Raw genomic sequence first — 27,921 nt, 5'->3', positions numbered from 1 at the left:
TGAGGGCTGGTCATCCCCACCTTGCAATCGAAAGACTTGTAAACAGATACACATAAGGTCTGAAATAATTCAGATATTGTAATAACTGTTCAGGAACCGCCCAGCCAGAAAACACAAGCTATTTCCCCTCAGTCAGACCAAGTTGGCATTCTGAGAACAAGCTCACAGGGGAGGGGCCGGGCCTCTCCATGCAGGAACTGGAGTCAGAGGCTTCCCCTGCTGCTTGCAGGGAGAGACCATTAGGAATGCCTCTCCCTGCCTGGTTTCCTGAGGTATCTGACGTTAGACACTGGGCCTGGAGCAGTCTGAGCACATCTCACCCGCAGATCTGCAGGAATCAGGATGCAGGCCAAATACAGCAGCACGAGGGACATGCTGGCTGACGATGACACCACCATAAGCCTGTATTCTGGAGCTTCCACTGCCAACAGATGTGCAGAGCCCAGGCACTCAGGTACTTTCTCCCGCCTCCTAGATCCCAAGCCGACCAGAGCCCTGGATAAATTTTTGAGATGAAGCACTTTTTCTAGGCATGTGCAAGGCAGAGGGAAGGGAGGAAATCTTCCCGTGGCTTACAGTGAGGGATAACTGCACTTTCCACAACTTGTCTGCAGGCATGTAACATTTGAAAAGGGAGATTCACACAGGGGTCTGGTGCTCTAACATTCTGTCTCTGGTTTAGCGGTTTGCAAGGAAGGGATATGGATTTTCCGATTAGGTATAGCAGGGAAACATGGGATTGTCTATACCTTAAAGCAACATCTGTTTCCCTTTCCTTTCTCACCGCCGGCTTGTTGTTGTCCGTGCAGGTTGACACCTGTGATGTGATTTAGAAATTTAGGTTAATAAAAATGACCTTATTTTGTGGGGTGGGGGAGGGGAGGTAGGATGTCAGATTTGAACTCTTGACTTTAAGGGAGAGATTTCCAAGCAGGATAATTAACTCTGGTATTTGTTAGAATTTCTACATCTCAAATTGCAAGACCTTGGAGAAGTCATGTTAACATCAGGTATTGGTTTTATCCTCTGTGATATCAAGGGCAAATCCTTCCTAATGTGTTCCCTTAGTTCTGAAATTCTGTGATTTGGTAACCTAAATAGGAATCTCAGATTCATTTGCATAAATTTCCTAGTCCCCCCTCACCCCAAGTCCTTTCTTTTGGTATTGAAGTTGAAAGTATGGTCTTCCTCATGATAGCAACAGAATAACACTGAGCTACAATGTAGAACTCCTTTTAATCAGTGTGAGACAGTATCTCACAAAGTATCAAACTGGCTTCAAATTTGCAACCTCCCTATCTCTGTCACTCCAGTAGCCAGATTATGAGTGTGCACCATAATATTCCCCCCACACACTTTGCTCTGCTGATTTCAGAATATTGACATGATTGCATCATATTTGAAGACATTTGATTTAGTTTATGTCTTACTATTTTCTTTACTATTATTTGTCTTATGATCGTGTAGCATTTTCCCATTCCACTCATTTTTATAATTCACACAAGTCGATGGGGTCATTGCTTGGTTGGTCTAGTTCTAGAGTAAAAACCCCATTCCATATTACAGATAGATAGCAAGCTGTAAGTATGTTCAGGTTCTGATAACAAGTAGGCCACTTACCACTATGTGATCTTGGGGCTTTGGTTTCATTGCTTATAAAGCATTAATGATGGGAGTGGGCATTAATGCATATTCTGGGCCTGAGATTACTTTAAGTACCTTCTGCACATCTGTTTTAACTTTAGCTAGTGGTGAACAGAAGTAACACAACTTCTCTGCAAGATGTCTAAGAGTATAAAGAATGACAAAGACATACACTCTGAAAATGGTTCAACATGCCATCCTTTGCAAATCCCTAGAGTGTTCTGTTTAACACTTTGTGTCATTCTCCATCAGCAGCACCTACTCCCTGGCTGTGTCTTCAAGACACTTACTTTTCTTTGTGACCAGACCCAGGGTTTCTTCACTTTTGTGAATTGGGACACATTTTTTTTTTGAACCGTTCTCTCTTTTATCAAATAACGTTCAGGGTCCCTCCTTTTCCTCCAAAAAGCCATTTCATACACCTTCTGATTGTAAATGTTTATCCACCTGAGGTTTACTGATATGGTTGCTTGCTTTCTCACTAAACTACACAGAGAGCTGTTGAAAGGATATTGGGGATTTCCAGCTCCCTTGACCTGGAGCTAAGTGGTTACAAGAGGGAGGAAGATGCTGGAGGATGTGAGTGATGCTTCAGGCAGGGACGGAAAGGCCTTTCCTCGGTCATTCTCATGAGCAATCAGCTCACAGGGCCGTGGTCTCTAGAGGACCATGTGCGATTTGTTTTTCACCTTTGCCTAGAGATGGGCTAATGACCTGTACAAGAAGGAACAGTGTGTACTAGTAAGTACCTCAAGATTAAAGGGTGGAGACAGAGGTGGGGCAAGATGAAACACTTGGCACAACATTTGGCAGCCTCTTTGAAAGAAATGGAAACTGGAACAGTGGAGAGAAGGTTACAAGGAAGTGACTCGGAGTCAAACATCTGGAAAAGGTTTCCGTAGCGTGGCCGTGTGATACGTTGATTTCACCTTGTGTAACGCAAATATTTCTTAAGAAAACATATCTGATACATCTTTGCTGTAGAAACAGCAATAGAAATATTACTTCTGTTTTCTGGCAATTTCAGATTCAATTTGATGCGGTGACAAAATATGAATGTGCATTTTTTCACTGTTTCATATGAACTAATAGGAATAAAAAAGTTGCAGGTGTCTTGGGAATTTTAACAAACATGCTTGTGTAAAAATACCAAGCAGTTAAGAAGACAGAAAGTCAAAAATAAAAGAAATAACTATATACACAGTCTCCATGAATTCAGATCAAGTGAGCAAAAGACTGGCCACACAGTGGCAAATGTGATAGATCCTCAGCCACGAGCTACGAACTCTGAGGGAAGCTGGTTCGCAACCCAGCTTTACATGCAGTAACAGGCTGTCTTGGAGCATGTGCAGGAGACACATGAAAGCCTGGACATAGGAGTCCCAGAAAGATCTGGAGAAAGCAGACATTGCATTGAGTTGATTTTAGGATTTTTTTTAATTATAAAGAACCAGAAATGGAAGTATCCAGACTTGAGGATGCTCTACAGAGAGAAATTTATACAAGAAACATGAGGGGGACTTTAAGAAACCCTGTATTCAGAGAACTGTGTGTAGTAAGTATGGCTGAGGTGAGGAGCTGAGGGGTGGCTGTGAGGAGCAGGTCTGGAGAGCTAAGGAGCATCTTTTAGGCCATCTGAAGTGTTTTAGTTCTGTCCTGTAGTCAAAAGGAAATCAGTGGGTGAAAGAAAGATACAGAGAGAAATGATGTGTTCTCAGAAGTATCTCTGTGCTGTGCCGGGATGGACTAAAGGACAATCCACAGACCTGGATGAGCCAATGTTTCCTTTAATCGGTACCCCAGGCATAGGTAAGAATCCTCAACTGAGGAAGAAGAGTTAGAAGGAGGAGGAGAGAACAATTGGATGGATATTGAGGGGAGGAGCTTCACAGGGTTACCTGTGAGGAGCCAGAAAGGAGATGTCAGTCTACTGTCAGATGTTGTGTGGGAGGTGCTATCATGACCTGCAATAGAAGCTACAGGAAGAGTCACAGGGTGAGGAATTCAGCCTGAGTCCAAGGGTATGCAAGGTGAAAAGCGTTTGGAATTGCCTAAAGAAACATATATTTGAAGCATATGGGTTCAGGGTAAGAATTTTGGACTAACAACATATGTAGTATTAAGTGGTGTGATAAATGAATAAATCATTTAAGTGGCATGAATAGAAATTAAAAATTGATATGAGTGAATGAGATCACCGAGGGAGGGGATATGTAGTAAGAAATCTAGGGAAGAAAGTGGAGTGGGAAGGAGAGAATCCAGGGAGCACCAGCCGCAGGCCCTGGAGAACAAGAGGAGGCTCCAATGGGAGGAGACCAGGAAGGAGCAGGAAAGGTGGAAGAAAGACTCTGGCAGAAGAAGGAAGCCCCTGGCAAGCGATCATGCCGTGTTAATAACAGCAACACTGCAGATCATTTAAGTGGAGACTAAACAGTTCATTATTTCAACAATGAGAAAACAGAAGTTTACTATCATCACAATCAGTTTTTAAAGGTTAAAACTCTCTACATAGCTGAACAATGGTCCTTAACTTAAAACTCTTCCTATCTCAGGCTCAAAAGAGACAGGGTCACTGCTGTGTATGCTGGTCAGGCTATTGGTTATTTTATAGCAATGTATCAAGAATGGGCTGATGAAGAAAAGGAACTATCTATGATTTTTTCCCATTTTTTTCTCTTCTTTGAAGAAAATATAGTATGTTATTGCAAGGTACCACAAGGCTAAGTGAGGGCATTTTTTATTTAATTTTTAAGATGGGAGAGACTCTGACCACACTGTAGAGTGAAAAGAAGCCAATGATGGCCAATTCACCTGAACAATACCAAGAGTAGGGGAATGATCTCACAGAAGGACCAAGATTCCCATTGAAGTGGGAATGCTAGTTACCAAAAGGATAAGGAAAAAAACACTTTTATTAATGATACATTGAAAAACACATTTAAAAATCAATTCAAGGTCTGCTTTGCCCTGTCCTTATTTTTGTGATATTGCTGCATTTTTTCTGGCTTTTTAGTTTCATTTTTACACATCTACATTGCAGCACTAAGGCACAAGTCACATCTGCATGATCTCACATCTTTTGGGCATACCCACTAAATAATAAACACCATGGTAGGCACTGGGGAGATCCTAATTTTTTATTTTTATTTTTGAGGCAGTTGAAACCACAGAATAATAAAAATCAACAGTTAAAACAAAAGTACTTAGTGTTGTCAGAGAGGGGCTGGAGACCACAGAAGGCACTTGGAAATGAGCAGATGACTTTTTGCTTTGTGCATCCCAAAAGAGGGTGCCAGTTTTCCCTGATTTACAAACTCAGCCTGGGTTTGCCAGAAGAGTTAGCTGGAGCACTGGGTGACGTTTCCACCCTGTGGGTGACAGTATGGAGATGACATCAGAAAGGAATAACTAGCCTGGTACAAAACGTCAGACAAATCACAATATGGAGGAAACACATATGGTACTAATTTTGGATTAGGGTTTAGATCAGCATAAGTTGGCTTTGAGAACCCTGACAAAACTTGTTACAAAGGGTTACAGCTGAAGATGGGAAGTCCTCAGAGGAAGAAATAGATGCAGAGAATTTAGGAAGGGAACAGAAGCTTAAAAATAGAAGCAGGAGTCTGGAGCCCTTGTTAATAAATTTTGCTTAAAAATGATTTGGGAAAAACACTTTTTTTCTGTAAAGAAAAACAAGGTATGATTACATTTGTATTTTACAAGGTTAATTAATCTTTTTGGAAGAGCGGAGAAGTATGCTTTATAGTCCCAACTGTGATAGTTTATAAAGTAGAAATGAGAAGTTCCAAACCCGCAGACACTGGGGTCTTTATGTAATTCCAAATAGAATTTCCATAAAAGGTTGAATTTTAAATTGAAGAAGTTGGGAGGAGGGCTATGATTGACAGTGTTCAGTGGTTTGCCCCTCAGGCTCCATTGTTGCTGTCTGCGCATACCTAGGACAAAAGAAACTCCAGGACAACCATTTTCTTATGTAAATAAGGATTAAATGCAATTATACATGAATAATTTGGGGAGGCTTTCAATGAAATACAACAACAGTATGTACAAAGCACATACTGTTATTGACAGTGGCTACATGTTTCTCTGTAGGATAGCAAACATTCCCCAGAACAAAGCAATTTTGCAAAACAGAATAGAAATCTCTTCTAGAGAGTGTTCCTGAAAATAGATGAGGCAATTAATCTAAGGCATTTATCTTGGTAATTTAAAAATGTTGGCAGCCATTGTTAATAGTTTTTGTTTGTTTGGTTTTTTATTGAGACAGTGTTTTGCTGTCTCTCCCAAGCTAGTCCTGAGCTCACCATGTAGCCTCAGCAGGCCATCATGCCTGGCTTGATAAATTTTTATTTCAACTATATTTCATTAAGCAAATAACTTCATTTGGTTATAGTTAGGTCATAGTTTATGTAAGACCATAGTGCATTTCACTACAGATTAGAATCTCATTGATATTCTGGAATTGCTGCTATGTTCTTAGATGTAAATTCTTTGGCCTTCTTCCTACCCTGGACCCTTCAGTCTTCCATATGGCATGAATACCCAGGGAGGTCTTGTGCTATTCTTTGTAAAGCATAGGAAGGATAGCACCATTTACATGCAGAGAGAATGAAAGTGATCTATAAGACTAACTGCCTCTCTGTTGTTACTTCCCACAAAAAGAGATTTCAACCTCACAGATTCCCAGGAAGAGGTCACTGTATACAGAGGGTCACAACTAAAAACTAAACGAAAAGAGGTTCCAGAAAACACAACACTTAACATTAAAAATATAGCCAGAAGCCAGATAGGGCTAGAAATGCTCCATCCTTGGTATCCCTCAAGAGTGCAATGGTGTGAAAGGCACAGAAAGCAGCCTTGCAACATCCTGCACCTCAGCAGACATGCTGCCATGTTTCTCTGGGATTCCTGTCTCACCAGGAATGCGCAAACTACCGCGCTAAGCACAATAAGCTGGTCCCAGCTCGGCCACAAGTACCCAGCATGGCCTTGTAGAAACTGCTGAAGTTAAATTCTGTTTCTTTCCCAGTTTCCAAGATCCCTTGTTCTTCAGGGTTCTACTTGTGGGTTTTATGTAGTGAAGTCTGTTTCATTTCCCATGTGCTCTTGGTTTGTTGGAGTGTGGAGGTTTCCTCTGCTGCCTGATGAAGAATAACTAATCATTTATGACAATGCTCTACATCTGCCAAGTTTCATGGAACAATGGGGTTTGTATTCAAAACTCGACAATGGCACTCCAGCATTTTATAGCATAGCAGTACTAGGAGACACAGGAAGGTGGTGTTCAATTCTATATATATCTCAGCATTCCTGGGGATGTTTATATCAGTCTTTGGCCCATCCACACCTCTCTCTAAACAGGCCTCACAAGACAGCACAGGGCTTCTTCTCCAAACCCCAAAACTACAAGAAAGGCAAACCCAAATTAAGTACCTCCCAGGCAGCTAATTCTTGTGAAAAACTCTTTTTAAGAAGGAAGTGGTCCCTAGAGAGAAGGTTCGCCACAGCTGGGAAAATTTGGGGCTGAGTTCAGAAACTTTAGACTCACAGCAAAGAGCAAAACAGCCAGAGGGGAAAGCAGCATCCAGGGAAAAGTGGAACTGGCAAGTTCATTCCATTCCTTTGTGCGGATTTGGTTGCAGATGCAGAGGCAGGGAGGTCACAGGGAACCAAGGGAGGGTTCAGTCTGAGGGCTGCAAGGACACAACAGAAGGGTTCTGTGAGGGGAGCATTACAGTGAGAGCAGGTCACTTGAGAAAGGAAGAACAAGGTAGGGCCTGACTAGGAAAGAGTGTATTCTGAGATATTTGTCTCGATTGCAATAAAGCTACTACAATCAGGTGGGATCATAATGAAATTGCTACAATCTATGAAAAGTGCTTTAAACTGCTTCAAAATAGAATGTGAACCATCTATTGAGATGGTTGTTAAGAAACATAAGCCACATTTTAAAATATGAAATAGAATACACCCATGTATCTCCTCTCTGAATTTTGACTTATTTTCCTTACTACACGTAAATTCAGGAGGATAAGCATCATGTTTTCTGTTTCCACACTGTCTTTACTGATTTACTTTGGCAGTAGTGGACAGCTCACGTCAGTGTGCCTAGAATATAGACTGTGGAGGATATCTCTGGAAATAAGTTATTCTTTTTATTGAAAATAGATTATGCAGGCTGTGGTGGCACATGCCTTTAAATCGGGAGGCAGAGGCAGGCAGGTCTCTGTGAGTTTGAGGCCAGCATAGTCTGCAAAGCAAGTTCCAGGACAGCTATGGATATTACACAGAGAAACTCTGTCTCAAAAAATAAAATATATTTTTTCTTATGCAACATATTGATTACAATTGCTTCTCCTCCAACTCCTCCAAGATCGTCCCTCTCTCCCCTCCCTCAAGAATCCACATACTCTGTCTCTCAGAAAACAAATATCTAAATAATAGTGGTAAAATAAAATAAAACAAGAACACCCAAAAGCAAACAAATTGGAATAATAAAGAACAAGTGTAAGAAAAGGATCCAAAGAAAAAGTACAAGAAGCATATGTAGACACATAGAAAAATATTCACAGGCATAGGAATCACTTAAAAACACAAAAATGGAAAGCTCTAATGTATATGCAAAGGACCTATAAACTAAATAATAATAGTTAATAATAACATAGTTATAATCATAACAAACAAAATAAATGTCCTCACTAACCCTTATGAGACAAGGAACCCCCAAAGTTGCCACTGAGTTCATTTTGTGTTGGCCATCTACTGCTGGGCATGGGGCCTGCTCTTAAGCATGGTTTGCTTTCCCAGTGAGATTCCACTATAGAAAACTAAGTTTTCATTTGCAAGTGATTATCAGTTGGGGACATCCTCTGCATTAAGTGCTGAGAGAAGCTGCTCCCTGCAGGTCAGAGAAACTGGAGAGGAGATGTAGAGTTGGAGAACTACTACACAGACACCCCCTCGGACTTTATCTGAGGGCAAAGCTGGAATCTTCTTTTTTTTTCTTTCTGCTGTTGCATTTTTGTTCATCTCTTATCCCTTTTATACCACCCATGACAAGAATTTCTATGCAAGAAAAGATTACATATATCTCAACTACAAGTTACATATTTTCCAAAAACAAAATATTTAAATAGGAAGAAATCATACTATTATCACAAGTTATGTTTTTCTTAGAAGCCCAAATAAACATTTTTCTTGGTATTAATGTTCCCACCATAACATGTTCACCCCAAAGCAAGGATTCTTTTATAATTGGTCACAAAGTTTTAAGCAAAACAAGTATATTTCAACCAGTTCCTTTCATACTGGCAAGCTGCTGTTTGCAGTTTCAGTGTAACAGATTCCCATCCTATTTCTACTCTACAAAAACTTAAACAAGTGTTCTAGATGACCAATTTTTTTTCACAGATAATAGGGTCACTTAATTTCCTTTCACAACTTCGTGTTTTTTCAAGGTGAATACCTAAACTTGTAATTAATTCTGTAAATTACATGACCAAGAAACTGAGGCCTAATATTAAGTGTAGGGACATAATTGCTTTTTTATCATTAGCCTGTTTTTCCACAGGCAGAATTCATGGGTTTATAATTCATGAATTCTTATTGTTCTTATTTTCTGTCCTTTGAAAATCTTATGTCTAACGAAGAGGAATGTGACTTCTAGTCTATTTTTGCCTTATTGGAGCAATTAGAAGAATAACCTAAACCATCTTCCTAATCATCTTCACTCTTTTAGCCACCTTATCTTTTAGGCTGACTCAGAAAGTTCAATAAATCATTGATTGTACCAAGTATCATTTCTCTTATAAAAAGCATCTTCATTACAGTCATGCATGTAAATTGCCCAATGAGGAGTGGGATTTTCCCATGAAATGACCACACTATATTAGACACGGGGAATCCTTTCACAATGTAGTGAAAGGGACTACCATGCCAAATACAGCAGGCAGGAGAAGGCCCAGCAGAAACAATGGACTCTCTGGTAAGCATCCTCCCAGGACTTTGCCTCTCCAGTATGCACCAATCACTGCTTTACTATCTGGTGGGTGTTATTCCACAAGTTCCATTGCTGACTGTAGCTCCTCTGACATGGTCACTGAGAGTTAAAGATGAGAACATGTATCCACTTGTCATCTCAGTGCTGGAATCACATTTGGTACAGATCCATACAGGTCCTGTACATGCTACCAGTCTGTGAGTTCATATATGCATTGGACCAGCAGGGTTTAGAATTCCTTATTTTCTTGGTGTCCTCCGTCCCTTCTGGCTCTTACACTCTTTCTGCCACCCTGAGAGGAAGGATTTGATGGAGGCATCCCATTTAGAACTGAGTATCCCAAGGTCTCTCATTCTCTGAACACTGTTTGTGAATCTCTGTATTTGTTCCCATCTGTTGCAGGAGGAAGCCTCTCCAGTGATGGCTGAGCAAGGCACAGATCTATGGGTACAGCAGAATGTCATTAGGAGTCATTTTATTTCTGTGTTCCTTTAGCAGAAGGGTCGTGTTTAGTTTTCCCCTAGATCTCTGGTCTGTCTAGCCTTAGGTCCTTAGCCATCTGAGTATTGTTGAGGATGGGTTCTCTCTCATGAAATGGGCTTTAAATCCACTGAGGTATTGGATGGTTACCATCACAGCTTTATGCCACTATTGCGCTAGTGAATCTTGCAGGCATGTCATCATTGTAGATCAAAGTGTTTGTAGCTGGGCTATTGGTGTTTACCTTTCACCTTTGTTAGAGTGAAGTACACATTCCAGTACCATAAACACTAGTCAGTAGGGGTAAAGGCTTTAGGTAGACATTTACATACCAAATTCTCTGTGTTCAGCAGAGTTGTGTAGGCATTGTCTTCAGCAATAGGGCCTTACCATCATCAGTTCATAGAGAATAACCAATATTCTTAGCACTAGGCCGGGTTTTTTTTTTTTGTGGATATTCACAGGGCTCATCACTCTATCAGATAAAACCCATTGCTAGTATTGGAAGTTTCATTTGGTGACTAAAGATGTCCAATTAGGGCTCCATCTTCCCCAATTATTTGACGATTTCATTTGGATTAGTTTCACATGTATATGTACTTTAGGAAGCTTCTACTGTATTAAGCTTCCATGTGACCCCTCAATGGCACTTAGTTTTAGCTGTCCCTCCCTGTGTTCTCTCCTCTGCCCCTTCCCCCTCCATCTCCATTTGATTCTTATATTCCAGTCCCCCTACCTTGTTTATCCCTATTTATTCCATTTCCCCTTTATAGGGAGATTCATTCCTCCCACATAGTTCCTTAGTTTATATCTAACTTCTGTGGTTGTATGGATTGTAGCTTGCTTATCTAAGACTTACCAGTTAACATTCACATACAATTTAATGCATACCATATTTTTTTGTAGGTGCAGGTTCCCAAATCAGAATGATTTTCCCAACCCCATCCATTTATTTGCGAATTTCATTTAATTTTTTAAGCTGAGTAATATTCCATTGTTAATTACACATTTTGTTTACACATTTATCAAATGACAGACATCTAGGTTGTTTCCAATTTCTGGTTATTATGGATGAAGCAGCAATAAATATTGTTGAGCAAGTATCTCTGTGGTAAGATGAAGCTTTATTTTGGGTACACATCCAAGACTGGTATAGCTGAATCTTGAGTTTTATCTATTCTCTACTTCCTGATGAACTGTCCCACTGATTTGTAGAGACTGTGTAAAATTGCACTCCCAATGAGTAAGTGTTGCCTTTACCCAGCATGCCTGCCATCATGAGTTTTTGTTTGTTTTATTAATCTTGGACATTCTGACTTGTGGATAAAGAAACCTCAAGACAGTTTTGATCTGTACTTCCCTGGTGACTAAGGATGTTGAACATTTCTTTAAGTGTTTCTTAACCATTCATATATTCTTTTTTGAGAATATTACTTTTAGTTGTGCATCCAATTTTTTAACTGGAATATTTGTATTCCTTTTTTAATTTTTTTTATTTAAATTAGAAACAAGCTTGCTTCACATGTCAATCCTAGCTCCCTTTCCTTCCCCCTTTCCCCCCTCACTCCCCCAACTCCCCATCCAATTCTCACTCGACTCTCCAGGGAGGGTGAGGTCCCTCACTGGGGAATTTCCAAAGTCTGTCATAGGCCCTCCTCCATGTGTCCAGACTGAGAGAGCATCCCTCATTGTGGAATGGGCAGCCAAAGTCCATTTGTATGCCAGAGATAAATACTACCCAAGGCCCCATAGATTACCTAGGCCTCTTCACTGACACCCACATTCATGGGGTCTAGATGAGTCCCATCATGGCCTCTCAGCTATCAGTCTGGGGTCCATGAAATTCCATTTGTTCAGGTCAGCTGTTTCTGTGGGTTTCAACTGCCTGGTCATGAGCCCTTTGCTCATCACTCCTCCCTCTCTTCCAGGAGTTCAATTCAGTGTTTAGCTGTGGGTGTCTGCCTCTGCTTCCATTAGTCACTGGATGAAGACTCATGTTTGTCTTTTTATGACTGGGTTACCTCACTCAGGATGGTTTCTTCCAGTGCCATCCATTTGACTGTAAATTTCAAGATTCCATATTTTTTTCCACTGAGTAGTACTCCATTGTGTAACTGTACCACATTTTCTCTATCCACTCTTCAGTTGAGGGGCATCTAGGTTGCTTCCAGGTTCTGGCTATTACAAATAATGCTACTATGAATATAGTGGAACAGATGTCCTTGTTGTATGAATGCGCATCTTTTGGGTATGTGCCTAAGAGTGGAATTGCTGGGTCTTGTGGTAGACTGATTCTCATTTTCCTGAGGAATCTCCATACTGATTTCCAAAGTTTGCACTCCCACTAGCAGTGGAGGAGTGTTCCCCTCTCTCCACATTCTCCCCAGAAAAACTGTCATTGGTGTTTTTGATTTTAGCCATTCTTATAGGAGTGAGATGGTATCCCAGAGTTGTTTTGACTTGCATTTCCTTAATGGCAAAGGATGTTGAGCACTTTCTTAAGTGTCTCTCAGCCATTTTAGACTCCTCTATTGAGAATTCTCTATTTAGTTCTGTACCCCACTTTTTAATTGGATCCTTTGGTGTTTTGGAGACTTGCTTCTTAAGTTCCTTGTAAAATTTTGAGATCAGTCCTCTGTCAGATGTGGTTTTGAGCTCTTTATATAATTTGGTTATTATCGCCCTATTGGGTGTATAGTTGGCAGAATCTTTTCCTATTCTGTAGGCTGACGTGTTGAATGATGGTGTCCTTTGCCATGCAGAACTTTTCAGTTTCATGAGATCCAAAATATCAATTGCTGATCTTAGTGCCTGTACTAATGGTGTTCTGTTTAAAAAAAGTCTTTCCTTGTGCCAATAAGTTCAAGACTATTCCTTAGTTTCTCTTGTATCAGACTTAGTGTATCCAGCCTTATGTTGAGTTCTTTGATCCAGGTGGAGTGGAGTAGATTTTTGTGCAAAGTGATAAGTATGGATCTTTTTGAATTCTACACACAGATGTCAATTTGACTAACACCATTTGTTAAAGATGCTGGATTTTTTTCAGTGTGCATTTCCTTATAAAAAATCACATGTCCATAGGTGTGTCAATTTATGTCTGAGTCTTCAATTTCTCCCTCCTCTCTGTCTCTCTCCTCACTGTCTCTTTATCTCTCTCTCTCTCTCTCTCTCTCTCTCTCTCTCTCTCTCTCTCTCTGTGTGTGTATTTGGATGAAATGTTCTGTAAATATCTGTTAAGTCCATTTTGTTTGTGACATTGTTTATCATCAGCATTTTTAGATTGTTTAGTTTTTGTCTGGATGAGCTGTCTACTGGTGAGTGTGGAGTATGGAAGTCTCTCACTATCAAATGTAAGAGTCAATATGTAGAGGCCAAGGAAGGAGGAGCTATAGAGCTGGGGTAAGATTGGAGGACAGGAGGGAGAGTGAAGATGGTTTGCTTAATTCCCTGGCCAGTGTAGCTGGTGGGTTTCCAGTGAGTTGGAAGTGAATTTGCATGTTTGTTATTTCTGTTTATAACTTGACTTGCATTTTTAATTAAATTAAACATAGAGAGTATAGTTTTCTGATTCCACCCTGCTTTTGCTCTGCTCTAGTCACAAACCCCAGATGTTGTATGCACTGGAGGAGAGTTCAAATCTGCCAGCTGCCTTTGGTCATAACTCAAAGAGATGATCTCACCAGGTGACAGGTTTCCTTGTGACATTGTGACTATTTTACTGTGGCAGGTCAAACCCATAGAACAAAAGTTAAGAGGATGCTGTCCCTAGTGTTTCTTTCTCTGTTTTCATTTATTATTTGACTGGTGTGAACTTTAAAAGAGTTACATCCACTTGTGAGATATGATGGCCATGTTTCTTTATAATTTAGTTTGGGGAAGTTATAGATCCAATAAATTAATATGTAACATTCTTACAAGTTAGGACTCTCATATAAGAAACGCCCCCCAAAAGAAACAATAAAACCATCATTTCCGATGATGAATGTGTCATTTGTTTTCCTAAGGACACACTGGTGGAACACTGAGTACAGGGCATATTTTGCAAAATTAAGAACAAATTAATTGCATGGATTTCCTGATGACGAAAAATGTTGTTCCTAGTTAAGGTTTGGGATGCTTGGGTTTTGAGTTTTTGTTTGTTTTTGTCAATATTACTTGATCTCTAACTCTAATGCAGTTAAAGATGACTTTGAACTCCTGATCCCCCTACCTATCCCTACTGCTGGGATTATAGGTGTATACTGCCATGTCCAGTCTCATGCCAGGCATATGTTAACATATGTTAAGAGTTTTTTACACCCATGTGTGATTTTCTTTTTGTTTGTTTTTGAAACAGGGTTTGGAAACATAACCTTGGTAGGCCTAGACATTGCTATGTAGATGAAGCTGGCCTCCACCTCATAGAGATCTTCCTACCTCTGCCTCCTGAGTACTCAGATTGAAGGTGTGTGCCTCCACACCTGGTCTCCACAGTCAGAATCTTGACAAGTGTAAGGTGATAAAAATAACCATTTAAATATCATGGTAATGCATAATGTGACTCTGTGTGGTAGCCTATGGGAGAGGTCAGAAGGGATGGGGCTTATGAATGACCTAGATAAAAATTTAAGGCTTAAGTGGGTTTTCTGGCCATGATTTTCAGGATGGAAGAAAAGTCCTGATTGTCTTCAGTTTTCATCTAGAAGGTCCTGCAACCTCTGTGCCTTCAATCCAAGAGAAAGAAAAGATCACCCTTAGTTTCTCTTTGTTCCCTACAGAGAATGAGACTCCCTCTTCAGTTTGGCGACCTGTGGCCCTGACCCTGCTAACCTTGTGTCTGGTGCTTCTCGTCGGCCTGGCAGCCCTGGGCCTTGTGTGTAAGTCTGTGCTTTACCCTGGGGGAGGTTCTTGGTTCCTTGGTTTGTCCAGGAGGAGAAACTCTTGCTATGAGTTTCTTAAAACCCTAACTCTGGAGCCTTGTCCTCTTTCTAAAGGCAGCTGTTTATATGACTAGGAGTTGACGTATTGAAATCCAGCAAGCATTTTCCAGTTAGAAGGAAACATCCTCTTAGATAAGCATTGTATCCGTTTACATGTCAGTATATAAATCCCGCTTTGGACAGCTTGCACCGTTTCTCTCTCTTCTCCCTGCCCCGGTGGTACAGTTCTGGCATCTGCTTTGATTATATGTGTCGCAGTGAACTGGTACAGGGGAAAGTGGTCTCTGTACACATCCCCCCTCTACACAAGGAGCAGAGAAATGTTAAGTCGCTATGTTTGTCAACAAGACTGGGAAATGATACCATTATTTTGAAAAAACACGAAAAGCAAACAAGGAGGATTACACGTGTAAAGCCTTTACATTTCAAAACAGCAGTGGTGTGTTCTTGATCAACTCAGTAAGACAGCACAGCCCCTTCCTGAACTGCTGAAGGTGACCCAGGGAAAAGTCATACAGCAAAGCAGACCAGAGGGCCATATATTGAGTTTCTTTGAAGCAAAAGTTAAAATTTAAGAAGTAAAAGAGTCCTACTACTTCTCTGTACCCCCAAATTTACATCATTCCGATAGAGTGCTATTTTGTAATCACCTTTTTTCCGAGGAAAGTAAAGTAACCCTCATGACTCATGAAAGACTTCTCTAGATTTAGAAAACTGAAGTTCAAACCTGTGTTGAATTTTTTTAAGTTGAGTAACACTAAAGACTTTACTTGTGCTCACAGACCCTAACTATAAATGTTCAAAACTATGGAAATCAGATCAGACCATGTTAATAATGGAATGAACAATGGATTGTGCCATTCTTCCAATAGTCAGTATAGTAAACACTCAACAGATGAGTAGATTTACAGTTTTACATTCGTTTTAACTTGGGCGGTACATAAAATATTTGTTGAGCCGTAAAACAGTTTAGTATCAGACTCTTAACTTTTGAAGTTAAGAACTACTGTTATGACTTCACATTTTCCAACAGAAGTGGACATATAAATATGCCTCAGGTGATGCAATTAACTATGCCATTAGAAATGGTAACGTGAGCTCTCAGCACTAAGACATCAACTGTGTGCTTTATTGCCTTCCCCCATGTGTGGAAAATAGAAACAGGTAAATGAGCTGTGCAGTCTGACCTGATCACATGACTTAGTTTTCCAGTTCTACCAGCTCTCCAATACCCAGCAAGACAGTATCGCTGAACAGGAAGGAAGGCTGGGGAACCTATCCCGACAACTGCAGTCCCTCCAGAGCCAGAACAGGAGACTCGTAGACACTCTACAGAACGTGGCTGTCAAACTGTGTCGTGAACTTTACAACAAAAGTGGAGGTAAGCATGCCCCTGACTCTGGGACCATGGAAATTATTCTATCTGAGCCTGAATGTCCCATCTGGGTAACTGTAACCATGTATTTTTAGGAGCACTTTCCCTGCCATCTCAACAAACACTTTGAGCTACATAATCATGATCAGACATTGGGTTATAATCGCTTACAGACATCTGTGTCCCCATACAGGAAGGGATTCTCCAAATTTCAGCATTTAAAACAAGAAAAGTAGTTAATTTTTAATAACCTAAAGAACACCATCAGCAACTAATACAGAGGTGTGCCTCGATTATGTCGGCATATAAAAATCCAATACAATCAAAGTGTTAGGGATGCTGTAACTACAATTTTCAAATTTTTAAACTCATGTAAGGGTGAGTTTCAAAATTCAGAGAACTTGAAATAAATAACAGTTGTTTTAGTTCACTATGGGTTGTTTGTTAAAAATATGAATCTTACAAAAGAAAACAACAAAGGGTAATTAATGAAAATGACAGTAATGGCCAACCAAGGTTATCACTAATGATAACTGTAAACATCACCTCAGTGCCCCCCACACACCCAGCCATCTCTGTCTTATTCTTCTCCCTTCTTGAAAGTTCCATCCTAGTACATTTTTTTCAAGTCAGCCCTCTCCTCTGCCCTCTCCACTACAAAAGCATAGGCAGCAACCTGCATTTGGCAGTCTTTGTTGCTTCTCTTTCAGAAAATCTGAAGCACCAACCACAGTTTCGTCATCATCCCTCCCCACACCACTTCCCCTTAAGCAGAAAATGAGCGAATGGTTTTCTCAGTAAACAGTGTCTCAAGGTACACTTCTCTAAGAAGTTCCTTTCCACATGACTAGTGACCTCACTTACCCTAATTCTCTCTTTTCTGTTTCTCTGCCAGACCAGTGGACTTTTTTTTTTCCTTTTTAGGATTCTACATTACGAAAAAGATAATCCAGGTATCTGTGACAACAATGGTTCTTGGAATTCTCATCTAGCTTTTTAAAATTTATGCAAATTCACCATATTCAATTTAAATATAAGATGATAGGAATGAATGCTGTGTGAGGCATTCAATATGCTAGAAAGAAAGTCTGGGTCACAGATATAAACTGACTAATATCCTATGTGCCCAAAATCTAGTGAAAATAAACTAACAGAAAATGACCACATATTTTTGAATGATATCATTTCTATGTGTCATAAAACTGACTGACCCAGCTAGGGGTGGTGGCACACACCTTTAATTCCAGTAGTTGGAAGGCAGAGGCAGGAAGATCTCTGTGAGTTGGAGGCCAGCCTGGTCTTCAGAGTGAGTGAGTTACAGGATATCCAGGGCTACACAATGAGACCCTGTCTTAAAAAACAAACAAACAAATGATTGACCTGCCTGAGAGTGATGCCTTGCTGCAAATTCTTGCTATATTGACCATGTTGTAGCTTTGGTCACATGAAGCATTCTACAAAGATAGGGACATGTAGGAGGTGCTCTGCAGGGAACCCCATGGTGAACTTGGGAATTCTATGACCATTATTGTTTCACCAGCACTACATACTGTAAACAAAACATCTGAAAGCAGTACATTTTTATGGGCAGACAGTCATCTAGCTGGTCGAAAGTATGCATTTCCCCTGAAACATGTTTATGTATACGTGCTTGTACATATAGCTTTCCTGTGTGTGCTGTATCCTAGGGAAATTTTTTCTAGCACTTTTTAAAAAATTTTTGTTTTAGATTTAGTTGTTTTATTTTATGTGCATGAGCATTTTGTCTGCATATATGTATATGCACCAGGTGCATGCCTGGTGGTCTTGGGGTGTCAAAAGAGAGTGTTGGATCCTCTGGGACTGGAGTTGCAGGTGGTTCCAGGCCACTGTGAGGGTGCTAAGAATCGAGCCTGGGTCCTCTACATGAGCAGCCAGTGCTGTGAACACTGAACCATCACTCCAGCCCCCTTACTTTTACTTTTCCAGTTGCTTAAGTAATGTTAAACTAATACTAAGTCAGATGAAATAATAAAGGTATCTTTCTGTCTTTAGTTCCATGGTATCACTTCTCGTTTCACACAACACTTTCAGACCTTAGTCCAGTTCCCTTCTACCTGATTATCTCTTCTATGAAATCATTGCTTTCATCCCCACAAATGAGTGAAAACATGTAGTATTTGTCTTTCTGTTCTTGGTTCTTTTCACTTAGCACAATGTTATCTAGTTCTATGAACTTGCATGTAAATAGACATAATTTCCTTATATTGTAATAGCTGAATAGGAACTATTACATATATGTGCTTTATTTTCTTATCCAGTCATCAATTCATGAACAATTTGGCAGAGTCCATTTCTTGACTACTATGGATAGTGCTATAATAACTGCGATAATAAAGATGTGTATTTAACATTATAGTTGCATTTTATTTGGATACATGCATAATGATCTGGCTATCAGATTACATGTTAGTCATAGTTTGGGTTTTTTGAGACATCTCCATATTGTTTTCCTTAGTATCTGTATTAATTTGCATTTTCACCTACATTACATAAGAGTTCTCCTTCATATATTTTCTTTTGAGTATTTGTTATTTTTCAGTTTTTAATTGATTGTCATTCTAACTCACAAGGATTATGTGGTATTCATTGTGGCTTTGGTTTGTACTTTTGTGGTGATTAGTGACAATAGGCAGCTTTTCATGTACTTGTTACAATTGGTATATCTTCCTATATTGTTTACCAATTTTTTATTGGATTATTTGGAGGTTTTATTTTCAGGTACTCCATTCTGAAGGTTATCTTTTCATGCTATTACTTCCTTTGCTATAGAATCACACTCATCTAGTTTTTCTTTTGTGGTTCAGACTTTTAAGTTCAAATCCAAAATCTATCTACAGCAATGTCTTCATATGTCTTTCCTGTGTCTCCTTCTAGTAGAGCCACAGTTCCTGTTTGTACACTTAAGCCCTTGACCCATTTTGAGTTGATTTCCTTATCTGGCAAGAAAGGGTCTAGTTTGTTCTTCATATGGATATCACTTTTCCCAGTACCATCCACTAAACACCCTGCCCATTCACTAGGCTGCATTCTTTGTGCCTTTGTTAAAGCAGAGTTGTCTGTATGCATGTGGTTTGTTTGCTGGATTCTCATTGTGTCCAGTGTGATCCATTTGACTACTCATATTTCACCAGTAGTTTGACACTAAATTGTTCTTAAAATCATGCTGTCCTGGATAGTTTTATGTCAACTTGACACAAGTTAAAGATATCTGAAAGAAGGGAACCAAGTTGAGAAAATTTCAAATTTCTCCATAACATCCATCTGTAATCTTAATTAGTCATTGATGGGAGAGGGCCCAGTCTACGGTGAGTGGTGCCTTCTCTAGGCTGGTGTTTCTGGGTTATGAAAGGAAGCAAGATGAGAAAGCCAGGTAGCAGTATCCCTCCACAGCCTTTACATTAGCTCCTGCCCAGGTTCTTTCCCTTCTTGAGTTCTTGCCCTCATTGTGTTTGATGATGAACTGTTATATGTGACTGAGTGAAATAGACACTTTCCTCCCAAATTTGCTTTCTGGTCATGGTGTTTCATCACCTAAGGTTCATGCTGAGCATGGTAGTACAAGCCTTCAATTCCATCTGCTGAAGCAAGAATATCACAAATTCAAAGTCATACAGGGCTATAAAATGAGTTAAAGGATAGTTGAATCACTTACTAAGTCCCTATCTCAAAATAAACGGTTAGTAAGTATGGTATATGTTTCAGTATGTAGCCTAGAATAAACACAGCCCAAATCTCCAAAACATAATAATGATGCAACCATGGATATGATCAAATGGACCTCCTCTCTCTCTCTCTCTCTCTCTCTCTCTCTCTCTCTCTCTCTCTCTCTCACACACACACACACACACACACCCCAACTTTCCAGGAAGAGTACAAGGAACCTACACTTGAGAATACCCTAAAATAACTTGAATAACTTGAAAAGAGGGAAGACTTGTTTAGCTTCCAGCTTCAAATGTTCCCTCCATCATGGCAACGAAGGCCACTGCAGGGCAGCTTATATCACGCATGTCATTCTTGAAGCAGAGAAAAGGGCATACACAAAGAGTGATATATATGATACAGCCCCAAGAACATGCCCCAGTGACTGATTTATACCTTAGCACCTTTTTTCACTACTTCCTACTAAAGGCATAATATTTGGAACCAATCAAGGAATCAGCCTATCAATGATATCAAAGCCCCCAGGATCCAATCACTTCACCAAAGCTCAAAACTATGCCCCCAGTGCTTAGGAGCCTATGGAAGGAATTTCAAAATCATTGCATAATCATATGAACCACCTTATGATAGAATATTCTTTCCATATTCTGCATGGCATATGCACAGAAGTTTCAGTCATTCATCACCACTCCACATAACCACTTTTAATTCTCACTGAATGTTCAACACCAACTATAGATCATTCCTGGTGTTTAGTGGGTGGATAGCACAGGTGTTCACTCAAATATTTAAGATATTTATATATCATTATTTATTTCCAAAAAAGAAAACACAGAAGATCTGGGTAGAAGATAACTAACAAAAATGTGTTCATTTCCTTTCAAGGACACAGATGTAGCCCTTGCCCAGAAAAATGGAAGTGGCATGGAGACAAGTGCTACCAGTTCTATAAAGAGAGTAAAAGCTGGCAGGGCTGTGAATATTTCTGCCTGACTGACAATGCTACCATGCTGAAGATAAGCACACAGGAAGAGCTGGTAAGTTCCCAAGCCTTGGTATTTCAAGGACTCCCCCAAAAAGAGGTTCTTACCTTATGGTAAGAACACTAAGGAGTCAGGTTTCTGACCCAAAGATTTCCACACTTGATCACAGAGAAGCCCAAGTCATATTCCAATTGCTTCAAATGATCCCTGAAATGGATAAAAGCTGTGTTCTCCCCAATACCTACTGCACAAAAATATGAGAAATGACTCAACTACCCCTTCAGTCAACAAGCAGGTAGAAAATGTCCTATTTACCTGCCTGAGATGATGTAGAAAGAGAATAATATTGGTGCAATCTAAGAAAAGTGATAGTATTATGGCCTGCCTTTCCATTGCAAACATTTAAAAGCTTGTAATTGAAAAATATCCCATCAAATCATTGTAGTAAGCTGGGCATGCACGCGTGCGTAAACACACCACACACACACACACACACACACACACACACACACACACACACACACCGCCTTCCAGAAGGTTGGCCTAGGCAAATACAAGAATAGTTGCAATAGTTGACACAAATTTAGGTGTCTTTGGAATGTCATTGACCAACAGCATAAAAAGAGGCGACAGACCTGGAACTGGGATTTTTGTTTTATTCAGTGCTAGGGATTGAATTCAGGCCTCATGAGTGCAAGGCAGACAACAACCTCTGTGGTCATGTATGTATTTTAGTAAGATACTAACTTAGTAGATTTGTACATTGTTATTTTTTAATTGTTTGATTTTAATTGTTGCTACCTTTTAAGTGACAACTATCCTATTCAGCAACTCCGCAGCTACAAACACCAGCTCTTTTAAAGCTACTAAGGAATCTTATTGAAATATTTGTCCAGCTAAAGAACACAAGAGTCAAAGTTTGAAGTAGAATCCTGCTTCCCAGAGAGACTGAATAGGAAGCAGCTTACCTACCTCACCTCTTAGAGTCAGTCTTCCAAGAAGTCCTTGTGTTTTTTCTCTCTCCTCCTTACAAACCCTTCTCCACCTGGCTCCTCCCTACAATTTCCTGTCAGCTCGTTGCTGACCCAGCCTCCTGACTGCAGGTGAATTTTATTTAATCAAGCACATCTTCACATCATTAAACAAATGTTTCAGAGCATAGACAAAAGTAACATCCCTTAAAATAAAGTTCTACAACAGCACATGGCATATTCAAAGGTCATTGATGTTAGTTTCCCATCCCACGCTTCCTCCTCTACCCTGGCATCCCACCTGCCCCCCACTTAACTCTTCCTGCCCCACTTCTTTCTGTCATGCCACTTGTATTCTTCTCCTTTTTTCTTGAAGCCGCCCATGGTCTCTTCCTAATTTCTTTCCTTCTCTGTGCATCCCAATTTCAGCGCACATTTATAAAGACTCGGAGTTAGCATCCAAGTATGAAATAAAGCACACAATGTTTGTTTCTACATCTGAATATTGGAAAAGGAATTATCATATATTAGCATATGGCTATATGTGTAGGGAAGGTATACATATGTGTATATGAAAATTTACATGTTTTTCTTCTTCCTAGTGTGAGATTCATGTCATCCTTCTAAATCCCCTTTACTTCTTTTTATATTAAAGTATCTCCATAACTGTGTTCTCATTTACAGCAATTGCTTCTCCAGTTTAGTAATAATAAAATTTTCCATAATAATTTCACTTATTTTGTAAATATTTTCCCACTTGTTTTGTTCTATTTTAATTCACTAATCAAGAATAATGGCAATAAAATGTAATGTTTAATTAAGTTATTAAAATTTGATTACTTTTGTAGACAGGGATTGAACACAAAGCTCAATGCAAGCAAGGCAAGTGCTCTACCAACTGAGCCATGTCTCATGCCAACCATTGTTTTAACCGCTGTCTTCGCCTCCCCCCCCCCCCGCCCTGCATCTCTCTCTCTCCCCTTCATTTATTTTTTCAAACAAGGTTGCGCTTTGTATCCATGGCTATCTTGGGGTGGGCTATGTAGAGCGGGCCAGCCTCAAACTCACAAAGCTCCACTTGCCTCTGCTTCCTGAGATTAAAGCAATGTATTACTGCACTTAGTTCCTCTCATATTTTGCATTAACTTTGTGTTTAATCTTAGACCTTAAAAATAATTAGTCAAGTTTTGGTTGGTATGACTCTTGTTTCATAATATCAATGTATATTCTATACTTACTAAGACAAAGCATGTTACATTGATGTGTCCCATATTTACTGGACAAATTTCTGGTGCCTTTCCTCCCCCCCCCCCCTCTCTCTCTGTGTGTGTGTGTGTGTGTGTGTGTGTGTGTTTAATCACCTATGAGGTCTCCATGTTATTCTTCTAGAAGCTGTGCTGATCTTATACATCCCTGTACTCCTGGTTGAAGCATCTTTTCAAAGCTAAAGGTTTTCTTGTGTGCCTTTCACAGGATTTTGGCATGCCTCAGAGCTACTCTGAGTTTTTCTACTCTTATTGGACAGGGCTCTCCCGCAATGGCAGTGGCAAAGCCTGGCTGTGGACAGATGGGACACCCTACTCCTTTGAATTGTAAGCCTTCAGAACATCCTCTGGAAGAGGCATTTCATAAAGACAGATGAGCAGTGCAGTTCAGCAGCAATTATGGACCATCTATTTTTCGTGCTGCATTGTGCACTTGCTAGGGGATGCCCAGAGGTGCTTGAGTTAAAATGGCTTTAAAAAGTGGGGTGAGGAAGAGATAGAGAGGGTTATCACGTATCAGCAGGTGATTTTCTGCCTGATTTCAGCAATGAGTGTCTAGGAGTAGTTTTTCTGAAAAGCAAGGTAATAAGGGGAGAGAGAAGAAAAGGGAGAAAAGATCTCTTTTGTGTGAATAATTAAAACTCTGTTGAGCAGATTCCATTCTCTGTGTGTGGTAGAACAGGACGGAGTGATGTAATCATTTGTGTTTTTAATTAAGTAAACTGAACACTAGAAAAGATAAATAACATTAAATTATCAGAAAAGTCAGAGTGTGTTTCTTCTTTATTTAAGAATGTTTTTTGAAAAAAACAAATGAAACGAACAAAAAAGAATAGTTTTTGTTTTTTTTTTTGAGTGGTAGGTTACTTCTAAGAATGAAATGGTGACTACGGGCTGAAAATTGAATTCATTGACCCATCTCTCCAGGCCAACACATCCTAAAAATATAGAGCATGATCTTTGTCATCTGAGGAATGTTTTCTGTTGTTTCTATTTATGCCACTTTAAAAATAAACTCTAGGAGAGCAAGGAAAGAGATACCTTAATAAAGGGAGTAATTATAAGTTTAATGAGAAATCTGAATCTAGGGAAATCTCCAGGGACCCACAAGGATGACCCCAACTAAGAATCTAAGCAAAAGTGGAGTGGCTACCTTAAATATCCTTCCCCTATAATGAGATTGATGACTACCTTAAATACAATCATAGAGCCTTCATCCAGTAGCTGATAGAAGCAGAGATTCACAGCTAAGCACTGAGCCAAACTCCTGGAATCCAGTTGTAGAGAGGGAGGAGAAAGTGGGAGCTCATGGCCTCCAGTCTGACAGCTGGGGATCCAGCATAAGACCAAACTAGGCCACCTGAATGTGGGTGTCAGTTCGGGCATAGTGAGATATCCATCGCACAGGTACCTGTAGCACTGACCACGCCCATTTTGATGTGGTCACAGGTGCAGACTTGAAAGACGGAGGACTAGGTCTGGGCTACTAGACCCCAGTGCTCTCTCTTGATTCTGGGCGGGTCACTGGGGAGGAGGGCACTGTTTATATCATGGAGATCATGACAGAACACAGAAACCTGGCCAAGTCCTTGTTTTTGTAATCTGTAAGGTTGCAATGGGGCCTCTGGCAGTAGAACCAGTATTTATCCCTAGTACACAAATGGGCTTTGGGAGCCCACTCCCAATGGAGGGATACTCTCTCAGCAGAGATACACAGGGGAGAGCCTAGGTCTTGCCCCAAATGATGTGACAGACTTTGATGATCCCCCATGGGAGGTCTCACCCTCCCTGACGTGTGGGTGGAGGGGGGTGTCAGGGGAATGGGAGGATGAGAAGGAGAGGGAACTGGGATTGGTATGTAAAATAAGATTGTTTTTAATTTAAATAAAAACATTTTTAAAAAAAGAAATAAACTCTGATTAAATTAAATTTTCTTTCTCTTTCTTAAGGTTTGAGATTATAATCGATCCCACCAACCTAAGAAACAGGGACTGTATGACCATCTTCAATGGAAAGGCTTACTCAAAGGACTGCAAAGAGCTGAGGAGGTGTGCCTGTGAGAGGATGGCAGGGAGAGTGGTGCCCGAGGTACTCCAGCAGGTGGCATGAACCACTGGTCAGAGAGGGCGAACACATCAGCTTCAAGCACCAGCAAAAGAACTGGCTCAAATGAGGCCAGCACGAAGGACATTCAAAGCTTTGGGAAACAGAGGCGGCTGCTGAACTGGTACTCTAGAGGTGCTTCTGGTTCTGGTTCACCATCATCCATAGCTGAGTTCCGGGTTCTTGCACATATGTACCTGTCAAAGGATTCTTACTCACGAACCACCAACAAGCCCCAGTAAGCTAGAGAGTTGTCCTCTTTGATTTACAGAAGCCTTTCAGCTGTCTCCCTTCTCAGTGTCTATTTGCACCCTATTTTCCATGTCTTCCTTACACTGGGAAAAGAGAGACACATAAGAAGATGGAGGAGTTGATATGAAGCCACTAACTGTGTGTAGTGATGTCCACACAAGGATTGGTGCCTTCTAACTCTCAACACTTGGAAGGTAAAAGTAAGACATGAAAAGTTTAAGGCCATCTCAGCTATATAGCAAGCTGGAGGCCATCCTAGGCTGTATGAGAATCACTTCTCAAACAGAAAGAAGGAACAAGAGAAAAAAGAAAGAAGAAAGGAGAAAATCAAAGCCAAACATAACAGAAATAAAGAGAAAGTGGAGTCCTTTGTCCTAACAGGAAGTCCAAAAGAAGCTAGTAGATGTTCCACTCCTGTGCTGTTGTCCACACAGCTGATTCTTTTTGTTTCAGTTCACACTTTGCCTTTCCCAGACTCAGCAATGATTTCACCTGCTATGCCAGTGGCACCTTTTCAACTGAGATGGCTCTCATTGTGTTAGTCTCCATTCAATCAATTGTGTCTCTCCCCTAATCATATCTCCTAGGAAAGAGATGGTCTCAACTCTGTCCCTGTACTCCAACAAAGAGACTGAAGTACAGAGAGAAAAATAAGTCCCTTTACATGTCCAGATAATAGTTTGATTTCTTTCTCCATCTCGTTTGAACCATATTTCTACCTTTTAGGTACTGAATATTTAATAATAATAAGTGTGAAGAATGTGAAATGGGTGTGGTTTCAGAATGGATTTGTGATTTGGGGGAAAATCAGCAAGGGAATGTTGACTAGTTGTGCCTTGACAATTGGTGGGGCCACTCTGATGATCTGGTTTATGGAATATTTGAGGATAAGAAAGTGTACAAAGCAAATTGTCTTCAAGAGGATAGTTTTATGATATTCTTAAAGTAAAATGATTGCAGCAAAATCATGATATGGAGGTTGGTATGTTGAGTAACCGAGGTGTAGTAGAACACATTATTTCTAAACAGGCATTGGAGGACAAAAAACTCTTGGCTAGATATGAGTTTCACTGTGTGATGACATTCAAAGCCATACTATGGGTCATTGTGAATAGCACCATGTCAACTGGCTTCATTGGTTATAGATGAACCAGCATTATGCGATTATGGGATTGATAATACCGGTATCATATTTCATACTCTCAGTTTTCCACAGAAAAAAACTAGAAAAGATCTACTTCATTGTGAAATTACATTAAGTTGGACCTTTATGATTAGAACAATTTTGTATTTTCATAAGACTTAATTTGATAATGGTCACTTATCTAAATATTACTGGCAGGCTACTTAAGTTTTCTTTTAGATTTCCTTCTAACAAGCTAGGGGATTTCTTCAAAGATGAACAAATTCTGTGTAGGTTTACTGTGTCAAGCAAACAGAAGTGTACTTATGGTTTTAAAACTTGAGAGGTTTAGGTATCTCTTGGTTTTATTTATTTATTAAGCAAATCACATCACTTCATGTAGCTAATTAAACAGTGGAAATATTTTTAATTTCTCTACGATGTTACTTAAAGTAAGTGTGAAGTTAGTCTCATAATGTAGGTTGTAATAGAAAATGGAAGGGAAATTTAGAAAATATTTAAAATGGGTTAGTGATTCTTATTTAAATATAGGGGAACACAAATACAGCATATGCAGTCATTAAAGATGAAAAATATTCTTAATTATTTTTATTTTTCATAATTAACAAAATGATGACTGTTTGCTCAGTTAAAGCAACTAATACAATAACCTACAAAATAAGAAAGAAAGATCAAGGCCATCATTAAGCAATTGTTGTATAAACTTGCTGCACAAGGAAACAGTAGTCAGCAAATGAAAATCAAAAACTTCATGTACATAATTGGAAACAAACTCACAGCTCTCACTTAAGTTTTGATTCTTGACATTTGGGCTCCTGAAGGGAAGACATCTGCCTCTCTAACTACCTTTGATTGGAAGAGTCGTCTAACTATCCAGAAGTTGAATAGCATTCTCTTTTGCAATCTGAGATCTCAAGCAAAATGTCATTTCAAATGGAAAAGAGAAAAATTCTATTTTTACATTTCTTTTCTTGGTCATATTCTTCATCATTGCCCTTAGTCCCCCTTTCTGTATCCAAGCCTTCTAATACTGGTGACAACATAAACAAACATTCCAAAA

The 27,921-nt window shown here is 39.8% G+C and overlaps 1 protein-coding gene across 2 annotated transcripts; it reads left to right on the top strand.

The window, feature by feature from the left end:
• The first annotated feature begins 149 nt into the window (after window positions 1-149).
• Window positions 150-27,921, top strand: Clec1a (C-type lectin domain family 1 member A). Of its 2 annotated transcripts, none has more exons than XM_021223621.2 (6): window positions 150-454; window positions 14,902-15,000; window positions 16,268-16,444; window positions 21,029-21,180; window positions 23,623-23,689; window positions 25,312-25,472. In XM_021223621.2, the coding sequence occupies exons 1-6, from the start codon at window positions 343-345 to the stop codon at window positions 25,323-25,325; spliced, it is 621 nt and encodes a 206-aa protein (XP_021079280.1). In that variant the 5' UTR covers window positions 150-342; the 3' UTR covers window positions 25,326-25,472. The 2 variants fall into 2 exon arrangements, with proteins under 2 accessions (XP_021079280.1, XP_005087206.1); XM_005087149.4 differs by having other exon boundaries at window positions 151-454; window positions 23,571-23,689; window positions 25,312-27,921.

Source organism: Mesocricetus auratus, unplaced genomic scaffold, assembly GCF_017639785.1.
Source record: "Mesocricetus auratus isolate SY011 unplaced genomic scaffold, BCM_Maur_2.0 Super-Scaffold_100001, whole genome shotgun sequence".
Lineage (NCBI taxonomy): Eukaryota > Metazoa > Chordata > Mammalia > Rodentia > Cricetidae > Mesocricetus > Mesocricetus auratus.
This window is presented reverse-complemented; position numbering and strand designations above follow the sequence as displayed.